Raw genomic sequence first — 19,094 nt, forward strand, 5'->3', positions numbered from 1 at the left:
CATCAGAGCGTCAAATTTCACTATTCTTTCACTACAAGGTCCTTCTGGGCGTGTCAGTCATATGTTGGAGTCTATCTAATGTGTATGAATTCGTCTAATTTTCACACACATCGTCTCTGATGCATTATAAGGTTCGTTCCTCAGTTTCCTAGCACTTTACAGGAAGGAAATATACCTGCAATTTAAAAATATTACCGCAAACCTTAGCTTGTTCTAAGCGTCCATTGCACAATTGCATGTGTCAAAGATGATTTTTAATTTTTTAATTCACCGATATTCGTCAGTTACGTTCCTCTCTTTAGAATGTTAGCCATATAATTTCGCTGTAACTTGCTTCCAAGAACAGAGTTTATAAAATCAATAAGACCTCCACTTCCCTAAAAGACTGAAAATGTCTAGATCAGACAATCTAGCTAGACTAACAAGGAAAGGGGGTCTAACTAACATCTCTATATATGTAAAATATAGGTTGTTTGAAATCTTCAAACAGTATTCACTGCATTTGAAGACTGTATTCCCTGTTCCTCACGCCATGTTGGAGAAACTAAAATACGCATTTTAGCTCTCTCTGTCGAAAATAGTGCCCCATATAGCAACGTTACTACATAAGGACTCGCTTTTATAATCAACACTTTCTTTACTTAAGAGATACGTCATTTACGATATGAAGTTTCGCATGCTTTGTCCAACCTCAATTATTTGTAACCCAAGTAAAGAGGAAGTAGACTTTCAAAACGCAGTTTGTCCAAAACTAAAAAGAAAAAATGCTTCAATATAATTTTTCATTGTAAGTCTCCATATTATAATACATAGGTATGAAGTTGGTAAGGGCATTTTTCATTTTCCACACTACGTAAAATTATAGGTACTGAAACTTTTTTTTTTTTAATTTTGAATAAACCGCTGTTTAAAATAGTTTAGGCAACTGTGTATAGTTGGAGAATTCTGTGGTGTTCGGGTAAAGGGGTATAAGTCATTTTTTTGTCCAGGTGGAATTTTGTTCCCCAGACGAACACACAAGTTAAATTATACAAGTGGGTGTGCAAAAATCAAAGAATACAAGCAGTTGATGTGTTTTATTTGTGTAGAAAATTATTTGAAATAAGGGCTCCAAGTTTAATTTTCATTTATCTCCGAACTCATTTTTATGACTTATCTCCCTTTACCCAAACACTACAGAATTCTATTCCAGAACTAATCAAATCTTTGTAAAATCAATTAGCTTAAAAATTCTTATCAGATTAAAAGCGCAAGAGAACTAGTTCCCTCTTAATCAGCGAGAATCTCCAGTTCTGAGATATAACGTGCCATCCAAGTTCCCAAATGGAACCGTATTTGAAGCCTGGACTGCACACAAAGTTCCTACACTCTCGCTTACGCCATGTTGTTGCGGAGACCAAAATGTGCCTAAAAGCTCATTCTGCACAAAAGATTGCTGCATACCAGAAATATCCATCCAGATATCACTTTAACCTCATAGTACCAACATATCGCTTAAGAAATGGGTGGGTCACTGCCAACTTAAGGACTTAAAATGTACTTACTGATGAATTTCACTTTCTTGGGTTGCTTGGACCTGGGCTTCGTCTTAGTCTTCTTGATAGGCGCAGCTCGACGTGCTAAAAAAACGTTAAAATGCGGTTCACGGACAACACCGAAACGCACTTGAAACCCCCCGTCAACCGACCACTGAATTCCCCCGAAATATGAACGAAACAAGAAAGAAAAGGCAATTTCAAAGGCTGCAAAAGAAATTAATCCCACGCCCAAGAACAAACTAAAATCAAGAAAGTAAATCAGACGAAACCGAAAAATAAGCAATAATCACTGGCGAGCGCCACTCCCTCGCATCGCCACTCTTACCTGCGGGAGGGAGTGGCGCGCGACAAGTATGACAGAAGCACTGGAGCACAGAATCCTTGACGAGGTTGATCAGCATAGTGCCGGCGGCTGTGCTCTGGTCCGACCCGTCCACAACGCACCGCAGTCACAATATGACGCCCGCCACCGTCGTCGTCAAGGAGCCAGGACCAGCAGGCGTCGCGGCGCTCTTCCTCCCCCTCCCCCCCGCCGGGAATCGATACGCTCAATACTGGGGAACGCGGGCGCCATCTTGGCTACGACCTTCTCAAATTACTTTCGGTACCCATTCAGGTGCCACGGCTTCTTTTTCCCTCATTTCCCACCCGTCAACACCTGTCCTCGCCCCTCGTTTGTTTTTCTGTCCGGCCGACAACAGGCCTCGCGAACACCCACGGCTTCGCGCCTTCTCTTTGAAGTGTTGTGGAGTGTAGTCAGATTTCTGTGTGAAGTTCTAAACTTATTAATCGCCCGGCAGTGCTGAATGGGAAAGGTTATTAAGAGATGTAATCTGTCGTCACTGCGGGCCCCGCCCCAGATGCCATGTCGTGACGTAGCGTACTCCACCCCGCGCCGCGTCAGTTAACTGGACCCTTTCACAGCACACTCAATCTCGACCCAATCGCTCTTTTCATCCTAATCAGTGTGTACTTCAATTAGCTCCTCGCATACGATCCAAAATCACGCTGTAAACACGACGAGCAACTGACGGAAAGATAGCAAAGCAAATAAAGTGGCTTAAAAATCCGTGTAAGCAACAGAATCCAAACGCATAACTTGAAAATATCGACAGACTATTTCGTTTATATCGTCGCCTGAATGCGAGAACTAGGTAACTCGAAATTTGCGTTTTTTAGTTACCTCTTTTACAGCATAGCAAAAATCGCACAAAATGTAATCCAGGTTCTAGGTAACTGATAGAACGATACCAGCGACACCTATTTTCCAATATAACAAATAGGTACAAGAAAACGAGACATTTTCCTTAGTGCAATAAATAAGTAAATAGGCAATGTCACAAAATATGAAAAATCAAGTTACCTAGTTCTTTCATTCAGGCGACGATATGACGTCATTCCATTTTCCACCAATGTAGTGCAATGAAATTTTGAATTCCAACCAATCACAGTCACACTTTGCGATAATTTTTGCAGCTAGATTTATCGCTATCAATTTATCGCATGGTCGTTCATTTGTTTAGTCGTTGTCGCCAACTGTTTCCCCGTAAATTGATGATCATGAATACATTAAGATGCAACTACACGGTTAAACTTTTCTTTCAACTTTAAAGCAATGAATGCAAGATTGATATTTAATATTAATTAATATATTTACGCAGTGAAGACGACGACGTACAAAACGGCGCACCATGTAGACACAAAATCTTCATCCATCTTAATTGAACGTACCTTTTAAACTTTATTCTTTCAATATTCTTCCCAGATTGCACGCATACGCGATTGGAATATTGAACTGTGTAGATGCAGCTTTAGTTCCGTTACACACTACAGCGAGAATGCGTTTATCGAGGTATAAAAAAATGCTTTCGTGTAGCACTGATTGTGAGTACGGTCCAAATAAGGCACAGCTGACATTGGTCCTGCTTCGACAGGTAACTTAACCTATAATTGTAGCCTATAAAATTTGTATTTGAATGAAATTAAACAATTAACAGAAAGTCAGATGTTCAAATTTATGTAACATCATCGCATATCAAACTCAAAGACCTTGCATAGTAATAATAAGGTCTTTGATCAAACTGCCTAATAAAATTCGTGTTTTAATTAGGCCTATCTATACAGAGATGCCTTCACTGTGTAGCAACATGTCTCGCTGTGAATACATAAGCATTGGTATATAGCTGTCCCCACTGTTACTGTTAAATTAAATTATTTCAGCAGATAATGAAAATGTACTTATGTTATAATAATAAGAGAAAAGTGCAGTACATGTAATTAACATTGTTAAACCTGTATTTCGCTTCTACCAATTGGCATTACTGAATAATAACATCGAATTTCTTTATTGCAGTAATCGATATTAATCTATTTCAACTTCACAATGTCTGAATAGGTTAGGTATTCGTAAATATAGAATTATTAACATTTTGTGATCGAATTTTAGGAATATATCATTTACATTTTTATTTTATTCACGCTTCGCTCGTCGGCAAATCTCAGACCTCTCGTGACATTACTACAGATAAAATCCGTCTAAGTTTTACTCAACTTCCCAACAATTCCGCTCCTTTACCATTTACCAACGATACTGGTCACAAAACGCAAAATTAAGATACTTCACTTTCAGCCAGCATCACTGTAAGCGAAATCAGAGTTGAAGTTGTAGTTATAAATGTATTACGGAGATTCGTCCGAGCGTTACAAATATTACATCAGTCTTTCTTCTGGAGAAAAAGGTGGCGAGATTCTATGCAGAATGTTTTATAGCGGACGGGGAGATGGTTAAGGCTGATCCACAATAAACCGGGAACGAGAACCAGAACGAGAATTGTAAACGAAGGACGTGAAAGTGGATATTTCTGATTCGCAATAAACCGAGAACGGAAACGGCCATCATATCGCTACGTCAATAACGATATGTAAAGTCGGTATTAAGCGTATAATTGTTCATTTGTGCATTTTTGCGACAATTATTTATTTTCTAGCTTAAACCGCGATATTTAAGATTTTATTCACTGTAATATAGAACCTCTAATAATAAGTAAAATATAGCGTCAGGTAAATGACAGACGCCTTCCGAAACTATCAGTACTCTCAGGAAGTAAACGATAGGGACTTGAAAAGGGCTCTGTAATAAACTGACAGCTGGCCAGTCATCGGTTTTCCCCGTCGGAAATCCGACTGCATATCCCCGCGCGTCGATGTTAGAATTCATAAAACGAGACAACTAGATTTTATCTTATTGTTTCTTCTACAATTAAGTCCACATCTTGCATTCGTACAAGTTCAGGAAACTGAATTCTATAGGTCCTTCGAACGTCACGCGCCCGTGCGTCTCGCCAGGTGTGGGTAAAAAAAACAAATCCTAAAATGGACGTCGGTGAGGCCCATCCAACCGACTGTCCTCAGCGGTAATTCTGCATCCAAATTTTAAAAACCAGTAACAAGCCTCACATTCAACGTAGATTACATACCCTTCTACCTGTAACTAGTGATAGTATTCTTCTTCACGTTCAGTAACAGGAACGATATTACACTTTGCTAACAAGAACGCATACCACAGATAACGAACTTTTGACAATTTTGTTTGAAATGAGAGTTACAAATAATGATGTAAAACTATGTACAGCAAAGCCAAATTATACAACGATCAAGAGTGACGAGTTACCGGCCAGATATTTGCGGTATTTAGTCAATGTAACTACTCCCACTTTGCCATACAATCGCGATTGTTCAGAGGCAACTGAAAACGATTAGGCCTATGGACAGGTCACAAATTACAGTTATGTTAGTCCTTTTCTTTCTTCTTTGCCATGACTTCTCGCTGTATTTCAATTTAAGAGTGTGATCTCAAAACTCCCTCGGTCCATTTGGCCATTTCTATGACATACATATATGAAGGGTACACGGAAAAAACGAACAATGTCAAATTTCCATTAAGGGTGAGATAGTGATCTATTTCAGTATATTACTGCAAAATTTATTGGTGTTGTTTTCTTGAAATGAAGGAAATGATGAGTGTATCCGTGGTTTTAATTCTCCTTTACCACTTTTGGTAAAAATAACACTAAAGTTTGTAGTAATACAGTGAATTAGATAACGACATCACCCTTAACAGAATTGTGACCTTGTTCGTTTTTCCCGTGTACCCTTCATATTGGATTGGTGTATAAGTTCGTAGCGTTTTTCTGTACTTTCATTCATCTGCTGCCCATGTTTCCATAGCAACCATGTATTTATTTACGCTACGAAGTTATGCACTAATCCAAATGCTTCCAATAAAATTATAAATAATCATATCATCCTTTATGCATTAGGCTCAGTCTGTTACATCTTCGCAGATCCGTGTAACTATCTTTTCCTTGGTCTGCCAATACCACTTATTGCATATGGTTTCTATTAACATTTTATATTCAATATACCACGCGATTAAAAAAAATCAGGAGATATAGACAACCTCTGTTATTGATCGGAGGGGGGAAGTTGTCGGGCATGTGTGGTTTTGAATCTAATGTGCTTGAATTTTCAACGTAGGATACACCGTTGAGATTGTGGACCGATAGGAGCCTCAGTGAGAACAAAAAATACCCTGTTGCCAGATGCTTACGGGCAGGGCATTTACGTAATCTCTCAAAAAATCTGAAAGTTAGAATTTATAAAACAGTTATATTACCGGTTGTTCTGTATGGTTGTGAAACTTGGACTCTCACTCTGAGAGAGGAACATAGGTTAAGGGTGTTTGAGAATAAGGTTCTTAGGAAAATATTTGGGGCTAAAAGGGATGAAGTTACAGCAGAATGGAGAAAGTTACACAACGCAGAATTACACGCATTGTATTCTTCACCTGGGAACATTAAATCCAGACGTTTGAGATGGGCAGAGCACGTAGCACGTATGGGCGAATCCAAAAATGCATGTAGTGTTAGTTGGAAGGCCGGAGGGAGAAAGACCTTTGGGGAGGCCGAGACGTAGATGGGAAGATAATATTGAAATGGATTTGAGGGAGATGGGATATGATAGAGACTGGATTAATATTTCTCAGGATAGGGACTGATGACGGGCTTATGTGAGGGCGGCAATGAACCTCCGGGTTCTCAAACAAAAAATAAAAAAGCCGTAAGTAATGAACCTTTACATGTCAATCTTGAAAACGTTCAGAACTTGTCAATAATCTACAGTTAATAATAATAGTATGATCTCAGAAATATCAAAATTCAGCGTATGCTACCATACAATCTCTCGCAATCCCAACATTCTGCGGAAAACCTCAACATTCTTCAGTACAAAGCTTGGCGCCGCGCCGGACAGAGGAAGTTGACATACCTGGAAGGAGTGAATCATCGGGATACGCAACTGACCTTCCGAACGTAATCGATACTGCACGACATCTTCCAATAAGTCCAACTATGAAATATTAAGCCAAGGCTGGACAAACTGTTCGTTTTATTGAGCCACTGTAACCTTCGAAGTAACAGCACGCACCTCACCAACACACGGGTAATTGCATTGAGCTAGTACCCGAGCGCCGGGTTCGAGGAAACGCACAACAGTGTCAAGGGAATAATTATGAAATGTGCAGTTGTGTCAAATCTACAGAATGAGGCGACTTACAACCCGACACCAAACAGTCTGTCATCAAAAACAGCACAAAACACAGTAACGATTTCCGCAAGCATTAAACCGTAAGTATATTTTAATCCTACCTTCGACTCAATAGGCTACAGTAGGCCCTTTCTAAAGCAAGTTTCTTCCCTGATCACATACACATTCACATTGGTCATTCGCATGTTATGAAATGACAACATAAAATGAAAACAACCACTAGAGCCTCCACCGTCGAAAAAGCATTTTTGGTAATGACCGCTAGATGGAAGTAGCTACATTTGCTCCATGTAATAGGGATATCTTATGCGAAGTTAGATGGCAGGAGCGTTCCATGCGCCGCAACATGTTGTAGGCTATCACAGTCTACTATATACAGTCGCGAAGCTTGAGGTGATTTTTTGCAAATCTCGTGATAAAGCGCTCCAAGCGGTTAGCGACTAGAAACAATAGACTGTCCACGGTCGACTTTGGACTGTGTCGTATTTCCATCGAGTGCTAGCTCGTTGCGTATTTCACATTGATGCTTGTGAAATGTTCGTTATTGGTTGTAATGAAAATGTTAATGGCTAAAATACAATAATTGGAATAATATTTTACTAGAGACGTAGAAAAATTGTTTTAATGAAATTTATTGATCACGTTTTATTTTCAATTCTGGTGGGATTATTATTGCTTAGGCCTACTTTTTTTTTTCAAAGGATATGTTTTTAATTATAGCTGTTAATTTTGTTGTTATTTTTATGTTACTTTACTAGAGACGTAGAAAAAGTATGTTACAATAAAATTTATTGATCACGTTTTATTTCCAATTCTGGTGTGATTATTATTAACCTCATCCCACTTTGTTAACTACGTAAGCCTACACTACAAGTACCGGTACACGTAAGTTACTCCATTAATTCATATTTCCATTATTATTGTTGTAAAGGGAAATGCAAATTAATATTTATTGGTTTCATAGTTAATTATCGCTATAATCTTGAATGAGTGAAGCGATTATAGTAAATTTCAGTTAGTTTTGCACAAACAAAAATAATATTAACCTATTTCTTGCAGGTATCTTCGAGTTTATGGTGGAATTTAATATACTTCATTAAAATAATAAATTAACTTTATGCATTTAATATTTCAATAATGGAAGGAAGGTGTTAATTTTTCCAAAAGAACACGACAACGAAAGTGTAACATATTTTCTCGTCTGCTAGGAGAGAGATCTGCGATGATGAGGCGATAGTAGCGATCCTAGTGGTGGGCAACTACCAATGTTTGCATTTTTACTACATATTGAGCTTCGCGACTGTATATAGTAGACTGTGGGGCTATGTTATGTCATATGCTATAATTGATTACGTTTCCCGCTTGTTGGTTTCCTGTACGTGTCAAAATCATATTTACAATTATTTTGTATAACCTAGTATAATTTAATATAATTCAGTATTTTCTTACCTCATAACTTAATTTCATTTACAATAAATAATAGCATAGGCCTAAACCTGTATAATATTGAGCGATTCTCCTTAAGAGATGGGCGGGGAAAATCTGCAGTATGCAGAATATAGATAAGAGTAAATTGAATGTTCATGAACTAAACGAGAACTTTGAGAACGAGATGCACGAATAAAAAAAAATAGGGAGTATGTCGTAGGTGAATATTGCCCTCTTCAATCATTGGTATTTAAGTACCGTAGGTACTCTAAAAACAAGATATGTAGCCACCAATGTGTTTTTTTTATAGGGAAGGGACTAACGAGATTGAATTCCTCGTATTTTTTTCTAAGTTGCAGTAAGATGAAGTACAATGTTCGATTGGTTGATGTAATATGATCGCAGTAGTATCACGATTATTCGCGTATTTTGTAGGTTAAGGACATGCAGTTTTAAATACTATGTAGGATGATTTTGAAAATTTGAAGTTAAAATATGGTTTTAATAATTAGTCTACAGTACATTAAAAACATTATTCACGAAATGGATTTCACTACGGATCGTCCTGGACAATGAACATCCCAGTTTATAGAGAGTTTACTGCAGGCGTAAACTTCGGAGACTCCTACAACTACTGCATATAATCTAAGCTAACGTGTATATATAATTTTAATGTACCGAAGTACATATGATATTTCCATGCAGATATTCTGCATGGAAATATCATTCATCGTAAGCTAACGTAGCTCGCTGTCGAGGTTGCATATGTTTTCATTGATTTTTCTTTTCTCTTCTCCAAAATGAAACTGTGGCCAGCAATTCATTACTTGAAGTAATTAATTTGTTTAATAGCTAGCACTTTCAAGGTGCAATTTAATTCGTTATTTTCTAAGGTTTAAAGTATGTATTCAGAATATTTCGGGACCTAAATGAAGACAAAAAGCTTTCCCTGGTTTTTACATGTAGGAATATAACAAAAATTTGGCATTTCTAGTTGTTTTTAAGAGTGTTTAATATACTAATACACTACGTATATCCTCAATGTTTATATACCGAAAAACAAATGCACACGCAAAGCGCATCCCTCAAAGTACACGTGCGCTATCTGTTGGTGCTAGTTCAGGATATCCCTATTTCAAAGGGCTATAACGTGACTACTTTTGCAGTCGCTAGATGGCAGCTAGTGAAATAGGAAAAGTGATTGCCTTGAAAGTCCATTATGGTGATCAATATGTTATTATGTTAATCTGTTCTATGTGATCAGGAATTACATATTCCTTTTCGCTTGTAATATTTTGGTTTCTAACAATGTTTATATTCAAAACATACCAATCATTCTATTTTCACACTTTTAAATTTTGCAGGTGACACGTTCTATTTTATTGTCTTGTTCCTCTATTATGCCGTTTACTCCTATGATCTCATTTCAACTGCTTTCACACTACTTGTCTTCCTGTTGAAGAAGCCACATTTCAGTGTCGCACACTAAACTGAGAGAAGCTAGTACTGTATCGCATATACTTATTCTACAATAATCTTGCATTAAATTATGTCTTCAAGAGTGATTGTCGGTATTCCTTAAATGTTGTTAATTTATTTCTAATTTTCGACGAGGTGCGTAATATTCAACACTTGTTCGAATAATTTTGTTTACAACAAATTTCCTTACTAATCAATCCAGTCCCAAAAATGCCCAGTGCTGTTCTGGATCTCTTCCGGTATTAACGCCAAATCCAAAAGGTCTTACTAACCGCTACCCTATCTCTGAACAAGCGATTAAAACCTAGCCTACAAAAAAGAAGTAGTTTGCTAGTGTAGTGCTAGTTTCGTAAATTTGGTTCCATTTTGAAACCATTCCATTTAAACGGATAATTAAAATTAACACTTGTGATACGAGAAAATCTTTTGACTCCATGATCGACAAATTAATCTTTCCTATAATGTCTGATTATTTATCCTCACTTTTCTTGTCGGCATGTAATATTTTGTATTGGAATATGTTTGTAGGGTAAATAATATGTTGAAGAGAATGTCGCTATTAACGTTATTAGAATCTTTCACACAGTTATATGATAAATGGGACTCAAAATTATATACACACGCTTTAACATCTGTGGTCATATAGCGCGTTTAGGATCTGTGGGTATACCAATAGGCCATTGTTACTATTGTTGAGTTCCTGTTTTCTATTGTGTGTTGTAGATGGCTTGTGTTCATGTAACTGATTTTATATTTTGATTAATATTTGATATTGGTGACTGAGGCGGTGATGAATCATGGCATGTAAATTTTCAATCTGGAATTTGCCATTGCGACTGAGAGAAACCATGAAAACCCCAGTCAGATTGGCTGACCGAAGGGTTTGAACCCCAGACCTTTCGAATGCGAGTCTCAAACGCTACCGTCTGAGCCAACTCGCTCGTTCTTTTTTTTTACATGGACAAATGAAGTGTTAAAATGATGGTAATGTAAATGTGATAGCACCATATACAAAAATGTGAGGACAATCAAGATGTGACAGCTGTTGACAATAAATATTCATATTGATGTTTAAATAGTAGTGCTCAAGTCTGCATTAAATACCACAATGGAACAGAGTAAACGTGTCGTACTATACAAACGATGCATCATGTATACCAGTACCAGTATTTTATACTAAGAATAACTCATAGCGTCAAGTGCAAGCTCATGCACAGCTTATAATAATAATAATAATTATTATTATTATTATTATTATTTATACTGGCAGAGTTAAGGTCATAGGGCCTTCTCTTACACTCTACCAGGTTACAAAGTATACAATCAGTGAAAAATTTAACAAAGAGTTAAAGAACAGAATACTAACATATTACAAAAAAAAATAATGTTAATAGCATAATAAATCGACACTAAACAACATGAAAATAATACCATAATAGAAAAAAAAAGTAAAATACATTGGAATCTAGTAAAAGCAACTCATTTATTACAAATAGTTAATATGAAGAACGTAACGAAGAATATAACAAAATGGAATGTAATATAATAATAAAAAAAGAAAAGAAATACGAAAATTAAATAAAATTCACAATAAAAGGGTATGATGATAAATTCATCTGGTGATCAAGATAACAAAAAGGGGAAAGGAAGAAAAAAGATATTTATATATTTTTACAAAACTATCGCAGAGAAAAGGGCTTATAACTGAAAGGAATCAGAATTGAAAAAATTCAATTTTAGTTTATTTTTAAAACTAGACAATGTCAGACAGTCTCTGACATGTTGTGGTAGAGTGTTCCAGAGATGAGCTGCAGAGACGGTAAAAGATGAAGAGTAGAAGGATGTTCTGTGTTTAGGAATGGAGAGTGTGATACGGTGTTGTGAGCGAGCTTACAGCTTCTTAAGAAAAGTGGGCATGTTTTTCGATCTCCTGGGAAACACTGTAATCAGCCAAAAGCAAACTCTGGGTTGTCGCATTCGGTGACAAGTAGACTGCAACGTTGAAAACGTACCTGCGACTCATTCCGGCGCGAGCGAGTTCGTCCACCCGCATTACTGTATCGTCCCGCAGATAAAGATAAGCCTCTATCTGGCTTGTACACAGTCAGCCGAACAAGCTGTTGGGAATTATATTTAGCAAATACAAGGAGTGCTGGAAACTTGCGGGTACCTACTTGAAGTTTACAATTAAAAACCAAGTAAGAGCTGACAGAACCTTCAAACTCCCCACAAGCACGAACCCCTAACATGCTCTCCTAAATGGGCATTACAGGAATAACATCAATAACAAGATTGAGAGGTCATCGGCGTAGCTCGGTCAGTAGCGCGTTGTCTTCTGACCCAGGGCTGTGCTCGGGCGTGGATTAGATTCCCGCTTTGGCTGGTTGGATTTTTTCCTAGGTTTTCTCCAGTTGTACGGCGAATGTCAGGTAATCACATAGCGGATCCTCGGCCTCATCTCACTATCGCTAATTTCATCGACGCTAAGTAACCTAGCAGTTGGTACAGGGTCATTAAATAAGGCCAAAAAATCGCTTGATGAGCAGTTTCCTCGTGGCCTAGAAGTTCAAAAGAAGACGAAACTGAATAAACCTGTTAAGATTGTTCGGATTTTGTTCCTTAACCTGTATTGTTCCTGTGTTTACATATTACAATTCAATGGTAAGTATACTGTCTATAAATAAATAGCTATTCTGACGGTTAGCGCCTTTATTAAAATATGAACCTATAACAAACCGAAACAAAATATTTAAGACTAAGATTTGTTTTATTACGGAACTCGTGTTATGTTGTTTCGTGTAAATCAAAATGCCGAAGGAAAAAATCGTTAAGAGTGTTCGTTCTAAGCGTTGGGGAGGAATTCCCAATTTCTCTGGCGGTAGTTATTTTCTCCTCGTTCTGCTGAAAGAAGTTTACTTCAATTTTTCTGAGACTGAATTTGCAGGGTCAGTGTTAAAACTTTGAAGTCTGATTAGTGTAATAGTAATATGTTACTAGACAGCAATGCATGCAATGGAAGGGGAAAAGAACTGACCACCCTACTCCATTATCCCCAGGCTTAGTTGTCTTAGGAGTGACGCCTTATTTGTGTCACTTATGAGGTTCCAACCCGTGTTCGGACAGTTGACTGCACAAACAATGTTAAAACTTGTAGGTAAAATATTAAGGAGGTGGGGGTGATGGGTAAAATTTCTATTTTCCACATTTTTCAGGCTACATTTGTCTCAATTTTTCAGAAAAATGTTTGATTTTTTTTTTTTGGCAAGACCAGTGGCAAAACAACATGCATTGGTTTTCCTATTTCTTCACTACAAAAAGGGGGGGGGGGATTTATAACAACTGCATACCTAATACAAATTTTCCATTGCCACTATAAATATTTCATTTCCTATTTTAAAAATTATTCACTTAATCATAAAACTAATATTGTTAACTACAGTGTATAGATCATGTAAAAATTTCATGTTCCTATCATCAAAATTGTACGAGCCTTTACACTTCGAACCTGACGAAATGTGCTGAAAAGAAGTATGAGAAAACAGCTTGTACAATTTGCATGGAATTGGAGTTCAAGGGTGCAGACATTTATACTTTGCGTGATTTTTATGCTTTCGAGCGCCACAGAGCATTGAAACTTGCTCAACATATGAATAAGAGATTGCCGATTCATTTTTACAAGAAAACGAAAATACGATTTTTGACGGGAAATGACCAAAATTTCACCCGTCACCTTCCCTAAACACTTCAAAACATTTTAACAAAAGGAAAAAGCCGTTTATGTTTAGAGAAACTTGAATCTTTAATACACTGCCATTTCAATTTATAATACTAAAAAGTCTATTTCGGCTAAATTATGCACGCTATTTTCAGTAAGATCATATTAATTTACTATTTTAAAAAATTTACACTATGAAAACTACTTCCCTCACATTTTTCAACGTTTTATGATTTTGTCTGTAAATGGAACAACCAATGGCTTATTTTTATGAGTCGGGATGAACATATTTTTAATTTTTTTTATTTTTTGGGTTATTTTACGACGCTGTATCAACATCTAGGTTATTTAGAGTTTGAATGAAATGAAGGTGATAATGTCCAGCACCGAAAGTTACCCAGCATTTGCTCGTATTGAGTTGAGGGAAAACCCCGGAAAAAACCTCAACCAGGTAACTTGCCCCGACCAGGATTCGAAACCGGGCCACCTGGTTTCGCGGCCAGACGCGCTGACCGTTACTCCACAGGTGTGGACAAATATTTTTAATTATTAAATGATAATTTCACACGTAATTATGTCTTTTAAAACGTGTTCACCGCTTTCAGTAGTAGTAAGAGTTTCTGGTTGGGAGAAGTTTTGTCTGGGGTTTCTCCTCAACCATTCTAGCATGCTAGCTAACTTCCGTCGTTTGGTCTTCGGGCTCACTATGCCGCATTATCAACAGATACGGAAAACTACCCCGTCTATCATCCATTCACAGTCTGGTAGCTGCCTGATCGCTAATACACCGTTCCGACAAGCACGAAAAACAACGTACAGAACTGTGTACATATCTTTAAATACATACTGAATTCAGAATATGACAGAAGTGAAGGAAAAATGTCTACATAGTGCCCAATTAATGTTTTCTTATATTTTACTGCGTTTTTCCCTGCTTAATTTTAATGTACAGCGTTTATCAAACCGAACAGCTATTAATTCGCGCATTTCTGGAGCTATTTTGCGAATCTAAGGCCCGTAACACACTTGCAGAGTTTTCGCTTAGCGAGAAAGAGGCGAAGAGCACTCCTCCACACACTTGGAGAGTTCTCGCTATCACAGATTACACCTCACTATGATCGTCTATGCACTGCCTTCATACAGAAAGCATTTTTCTGATTATAGTAATCACTCATTGGGGGAAATATAAGTTATGTATTTACGTATATTGTCGTACTTAAATATATAACCTGTAAGTATATTGTCGTACTTTACAAATTACCGTACGTACGAACGCTGAGGAAATGGAGTTACATGAACATATTTTGTTAATGAAAAGAAAAAGTAGGCCTAAAATTAAAGCCAGAAATATCTGAAAATCACATTGTATCTTACGAAAATAAGGGCGAGTTTTGGACACTGGTTTCGATTTGGATGATGATACGTTTAGGCGTTATTTCAGATTGAATGGATCACAGTTTTTTGCCATTCATGATATGATAGAGGATTCTTTGCTATGTTCTGATTAAAATTATGTAAACTGTTAAGACATAGATACATTATTTCTAATGTTTAATTAATACTATTAAATCTCATCAAAATAAAATATAGCCCTATTTATTTTCAGATAATCTGATATTTATCTCCAGATTTCTTCTTTAAGTTTCGTGTTTTTATGGTTTTCATCCCGTGTATCATATAAATAGGCCTAAGGGTGACATCGTACAAGTTCGGCAAGTTTCTGACTGCAATTATCAGCCGTCTTTCATTTTCAAATAAAAACAATACTGTACAATTCATCGCCACCTGTGATATCTTTTTCTACATTCAATGTCATAAAGAGTATAAATGTCAAATATCTTTGATAAATGTGTCAAGAAAATTCGCTGAGCTACCGATTCCAGCGAGAAACTCGCGCGAGGTTTTTGCCTCGAGCGAGAATCTCTTCCAGTGTGTGGACGTCCATTTGAATCCATGTTATCAATTTTTTAATTTTCTCGCAACACATTTCTCGCTGGCGAAAACTCTGCAAGTGTGTTACGGGCCTAAGTGAGCTCTGAGAAGTCCCAATTAACAGTACAGTAGCCTTGGGGATAGATGCCGTCCAAGCAATAAGGTAGGGTCCGCAGAATACAGAATATCGGAAAAGCAGAGGTCAGTCATCGATCCTGCACCCCGCCACTGTACAGTACTGTATAATTTATGAACTTTGAATTCCATCTCATTTCATCACAAATAGGATCCTTTGAGATCTATTTGCACTCTTAACGATTATGAATCAACATTAGAAATGCATCAATCCCTGTTAAAAGTTGTTCTTGGCAATAAAGCCATCAACTCTTTTGTTCTGTAATGTTTCTCTCCCACAGCGGATTCAGAGGAAAGGGCTGGACATCCCTGAAGATGATTCTGATCCACTTGAAGACAGCACAATGGACAAAGTGGTGAAGAAATAATTACAATTTTGTTCAAGTATTTCGACACACAGCCATGTCGTATAAGTAATCGAAGGGATGCAATTGCACTTTTCCTTGAATACTCAGTCCCATCTTTTATTTGAAATTTCATGGAAATGTTACGATACAGTATCTTGATATTTTGAGTTGATTAATCTGTGATGGTACATTGTTTCTACAAAGTGACAAAAAGAAAGTATCGAGATCTCTGCAAAGATAAGACTGAGTTTACCCCATTCCACATCTAAATGAACGTATATTACGACCTCCACTGCTTTATGCCTGTCCTGTCTGGGGAGGAGCTGCAATAAGCGAAATTAAACACATCCAGTCATTTCAAAATAAAGTCCTACGAATTTCACTCAATTCTCCTTGGTTTGTCCGTAACAGCCAACTACACAGAGAAACTGGTATTGACACAATCAAGCAGTTTATTCATTCACAAGCTAAGAAGTTCTATAACAACCTAGAAAATGTTCCGGGCGCCATCCACTACTCTCTCGGAAGGAAGTCCACATTTCCCACCAGAATCAAGAGCAGACTTCCAATGGACCTCACATTATAACCAAAATTTATCATCACACCAACCTATGTAAATAATTATTAATTAACAATTATTTTTGTTCATTGAGGAGCCCAATCTAGGCTGTCCTCAATTCAGTGTCATGTATTCTATTTGTATTTTATTTAGAAACTAGCCTACCCGTGCGCTCCGCTGCACCCGTTAGAAATAAATATAAAGTTATTACATAATTAAAATAGGACATTTGATCCAGGGAACATTCGTGTTTGATATAAGGATAAATCGTTTATTATGTTACTTAATTTAAATTATATTTGCATAATATTTTACTTAGAAATGATCTGTATAGCGCTAAATGCGCTGATCAATCAAATTATATAAAAAAAAAATGAACGTATCTCTATTTTCGGGTTGCATTTGTTTGGCTTTCGACGCTGTTATGTTTTCGTGTTGCATTTGTTCATTTTCTCGCTGATGTAGATTAAAATCTTACGAAACAGAAAATGAAAAACGAAAGTGATTATATTCCAACGTGAGTCTGAAATATTAGACTAAATTACTAGACCTAAACATACACCGGTAACAAGATGAAGGAAAAAAATATCTATAAAGGAAAACCGCTGAAATGTGACCGGTTAGAGAGATTATCGTGGTTAACCTCCTGTTTAACTTTTAAGAGGTCGATGCACCGTAAACATGCTTAATCAAGGGGTAGGTGGCAATTTTAACAGTTGATTACACTAGATTGTTGCACTAGAATCGATATTGAATAATAGCGATAGTCCCCTGTCATGGAGTCAGCAAAGATTCCGGTCAGCAGAGAGATAAATCTGAATTCTTGTAATAATAAACAACGATCACCATAACACTATACTAACAGCTCAACAGATGCCAATTCAGAATACTTTCTGCAAAGAACATTGCGTAAATCTACGTCTTCATTGCGTAAATCTACGTCTTCCTTTCTCTATCTCTTTTGTCTACGATTTCTCTTTTCTTTGTTATCTCCTACTCTTGTTCTTGTTAAGGTATAGACACTTCAGCCTTGTGAATTTACACCCTTTTTTGAGGGTGAGGGTACTGTCTTAAATCAAATAGTTTTATTTAACGACGCTCGCAACTGCAGAGGTTATATCAGCGTCGCCAGATGTGCCGGTATTTTGTCCCGCAGGAGTTCTTTTACATGCCAGTAAATCTACTGACATGAGCCTGTCGCATTTAAGCATACTTAAATGCTGTCGACATGGCCCGGGATCGAACCCGCAACCTTGAGCATAGAAGGCCAGCACTATACCAACTCGCCAACCAGGTCGACATACTGTCTTTTCTGGCATGACAGTGACTGAAAGAGTCCTTACTTCATTATTTTATGCACAAAATATATTTCGAATGCGTGTCATGCAATATGCAGTTCATCAAAGTTGTATTGTAAGCTTACTAATCAAGATCTCGTGTTCATAAAATGAACACACAGGAGGTTCGTAACATGAAGGCTGCAGCCAACATGCTGTTCAACTTTTTACCGCGTTCTGAAATAATTGTAGCTCCGAGCACAATGCAACAGCCCGTCACAGAATAAAGAATGACACTGCAGAAGCACACATCAGCTGTTACACTTTATTTCAATGCCCTGCATGACACACTTCACGAAACAACGAGGTTATATTGCTCAGCCTACCAGATTATTGCTATTGGGCCTAGCGAAGTACCCTGGGATTTTATTTTTCACATTTTCCCGAAATATACCTTCATGATAGTTGGCCTATACCTCGAGACTTCGAAGAGTCTCTTATTCCTTCGCAGCAGATTGCGTATCTTTTTAATTTGGTTTATTTTACGATGCTTTGACAACTTCGTTTGTTATCAAGCATCTGAAGCATGCGTGAACTGTTAAAAGCACGTGTATAGCTTGCAATGGAAATCTGTTCCGAAGAGTACTATAATCAATGTTTGACGACAGTTTTATGAAGAGTGATGGGCTGCCATCTGTCGAGCAAACACACAAATTCATCATCCCACTGGGACGTATGCGCATTACACAGAGACGGAAACTGCCGAGCAATAACTTGGCTAATATTGATGTGTAATGCAGGGCAGACAGCATGCCAGGCGCTTCCATTAACCTGCGCTCAGTCGAGTCTCCACAACCCTCGGGGCTCTTCACGTACGTTAATGCTATGATCCCGTGTATGCCATGCTTACACTACGCCGAGTTCTGCATCAACGAAACAGTGTGTTTAAGAGGTAAATAGCTGTGATACACAAAACACTGCTTGTAATATAGAAATTTAGTATTGAGCACAAACGCTACCAATACAAGGTGCTAAGGCGCTTGCCTGCCGAGATCTGTAGTTACACTGTTACTATTAACG

General features: G+C 37.5%; 1 protein-coding gene across 4 annotated transcripts in view; it reads right to left on the minus strand.

Moving 5' to 3' along the window:
• The window catches only part of stai (stathmin), a 132,628-nt gene that overhangs the window by 44,865 nt on the left and 68,669 nt on the right, over positions 1 to 19,094 (minus strand). For 2 of the 4 annotated variants that reach the window (XM_069842356.1, XM_069842353.1), the window contains exons 1-2: positions 1,864 to 2,016; positions 1,545 to 1,619 (exon numbers count right to left, since the gene is read on the minus strand). The exons of the other annotated variants lie outside the window; for them this stretch is intronic. In XM_069842356.1, coding sequence (XP_069698457.1) covers positions 1,545 to 1,619; positions 1,864 to 1,939 — 151 coding nt within the window. In that variant the 5' untranslated portion in view covers positions 1,940 to 2,016. Of the gene's footprint in view, positions 1 to 1,544; positions 1,620 to 1,863; positions 2,017 to 19,094 lie in introns of those variants that run through there. 4 annotated transcript variants of the gene reach the window in all.

The sequence above is a fragment of the Periplaneta americana genome, chromosome 12 (genome assembly GCF_040183065.1).
Source record: "Periplaneta americana isolate PAMFEO1 chromosome 12, P.americana_PAMFEO1_priV1, whole genome shotgun sequence".
Lineage (NCBI taxonomy): Eukaryota > Metazoa > Arthropoda > Insecta > Blattodea > Blattidae > Periplaneta > Periplaneta americana.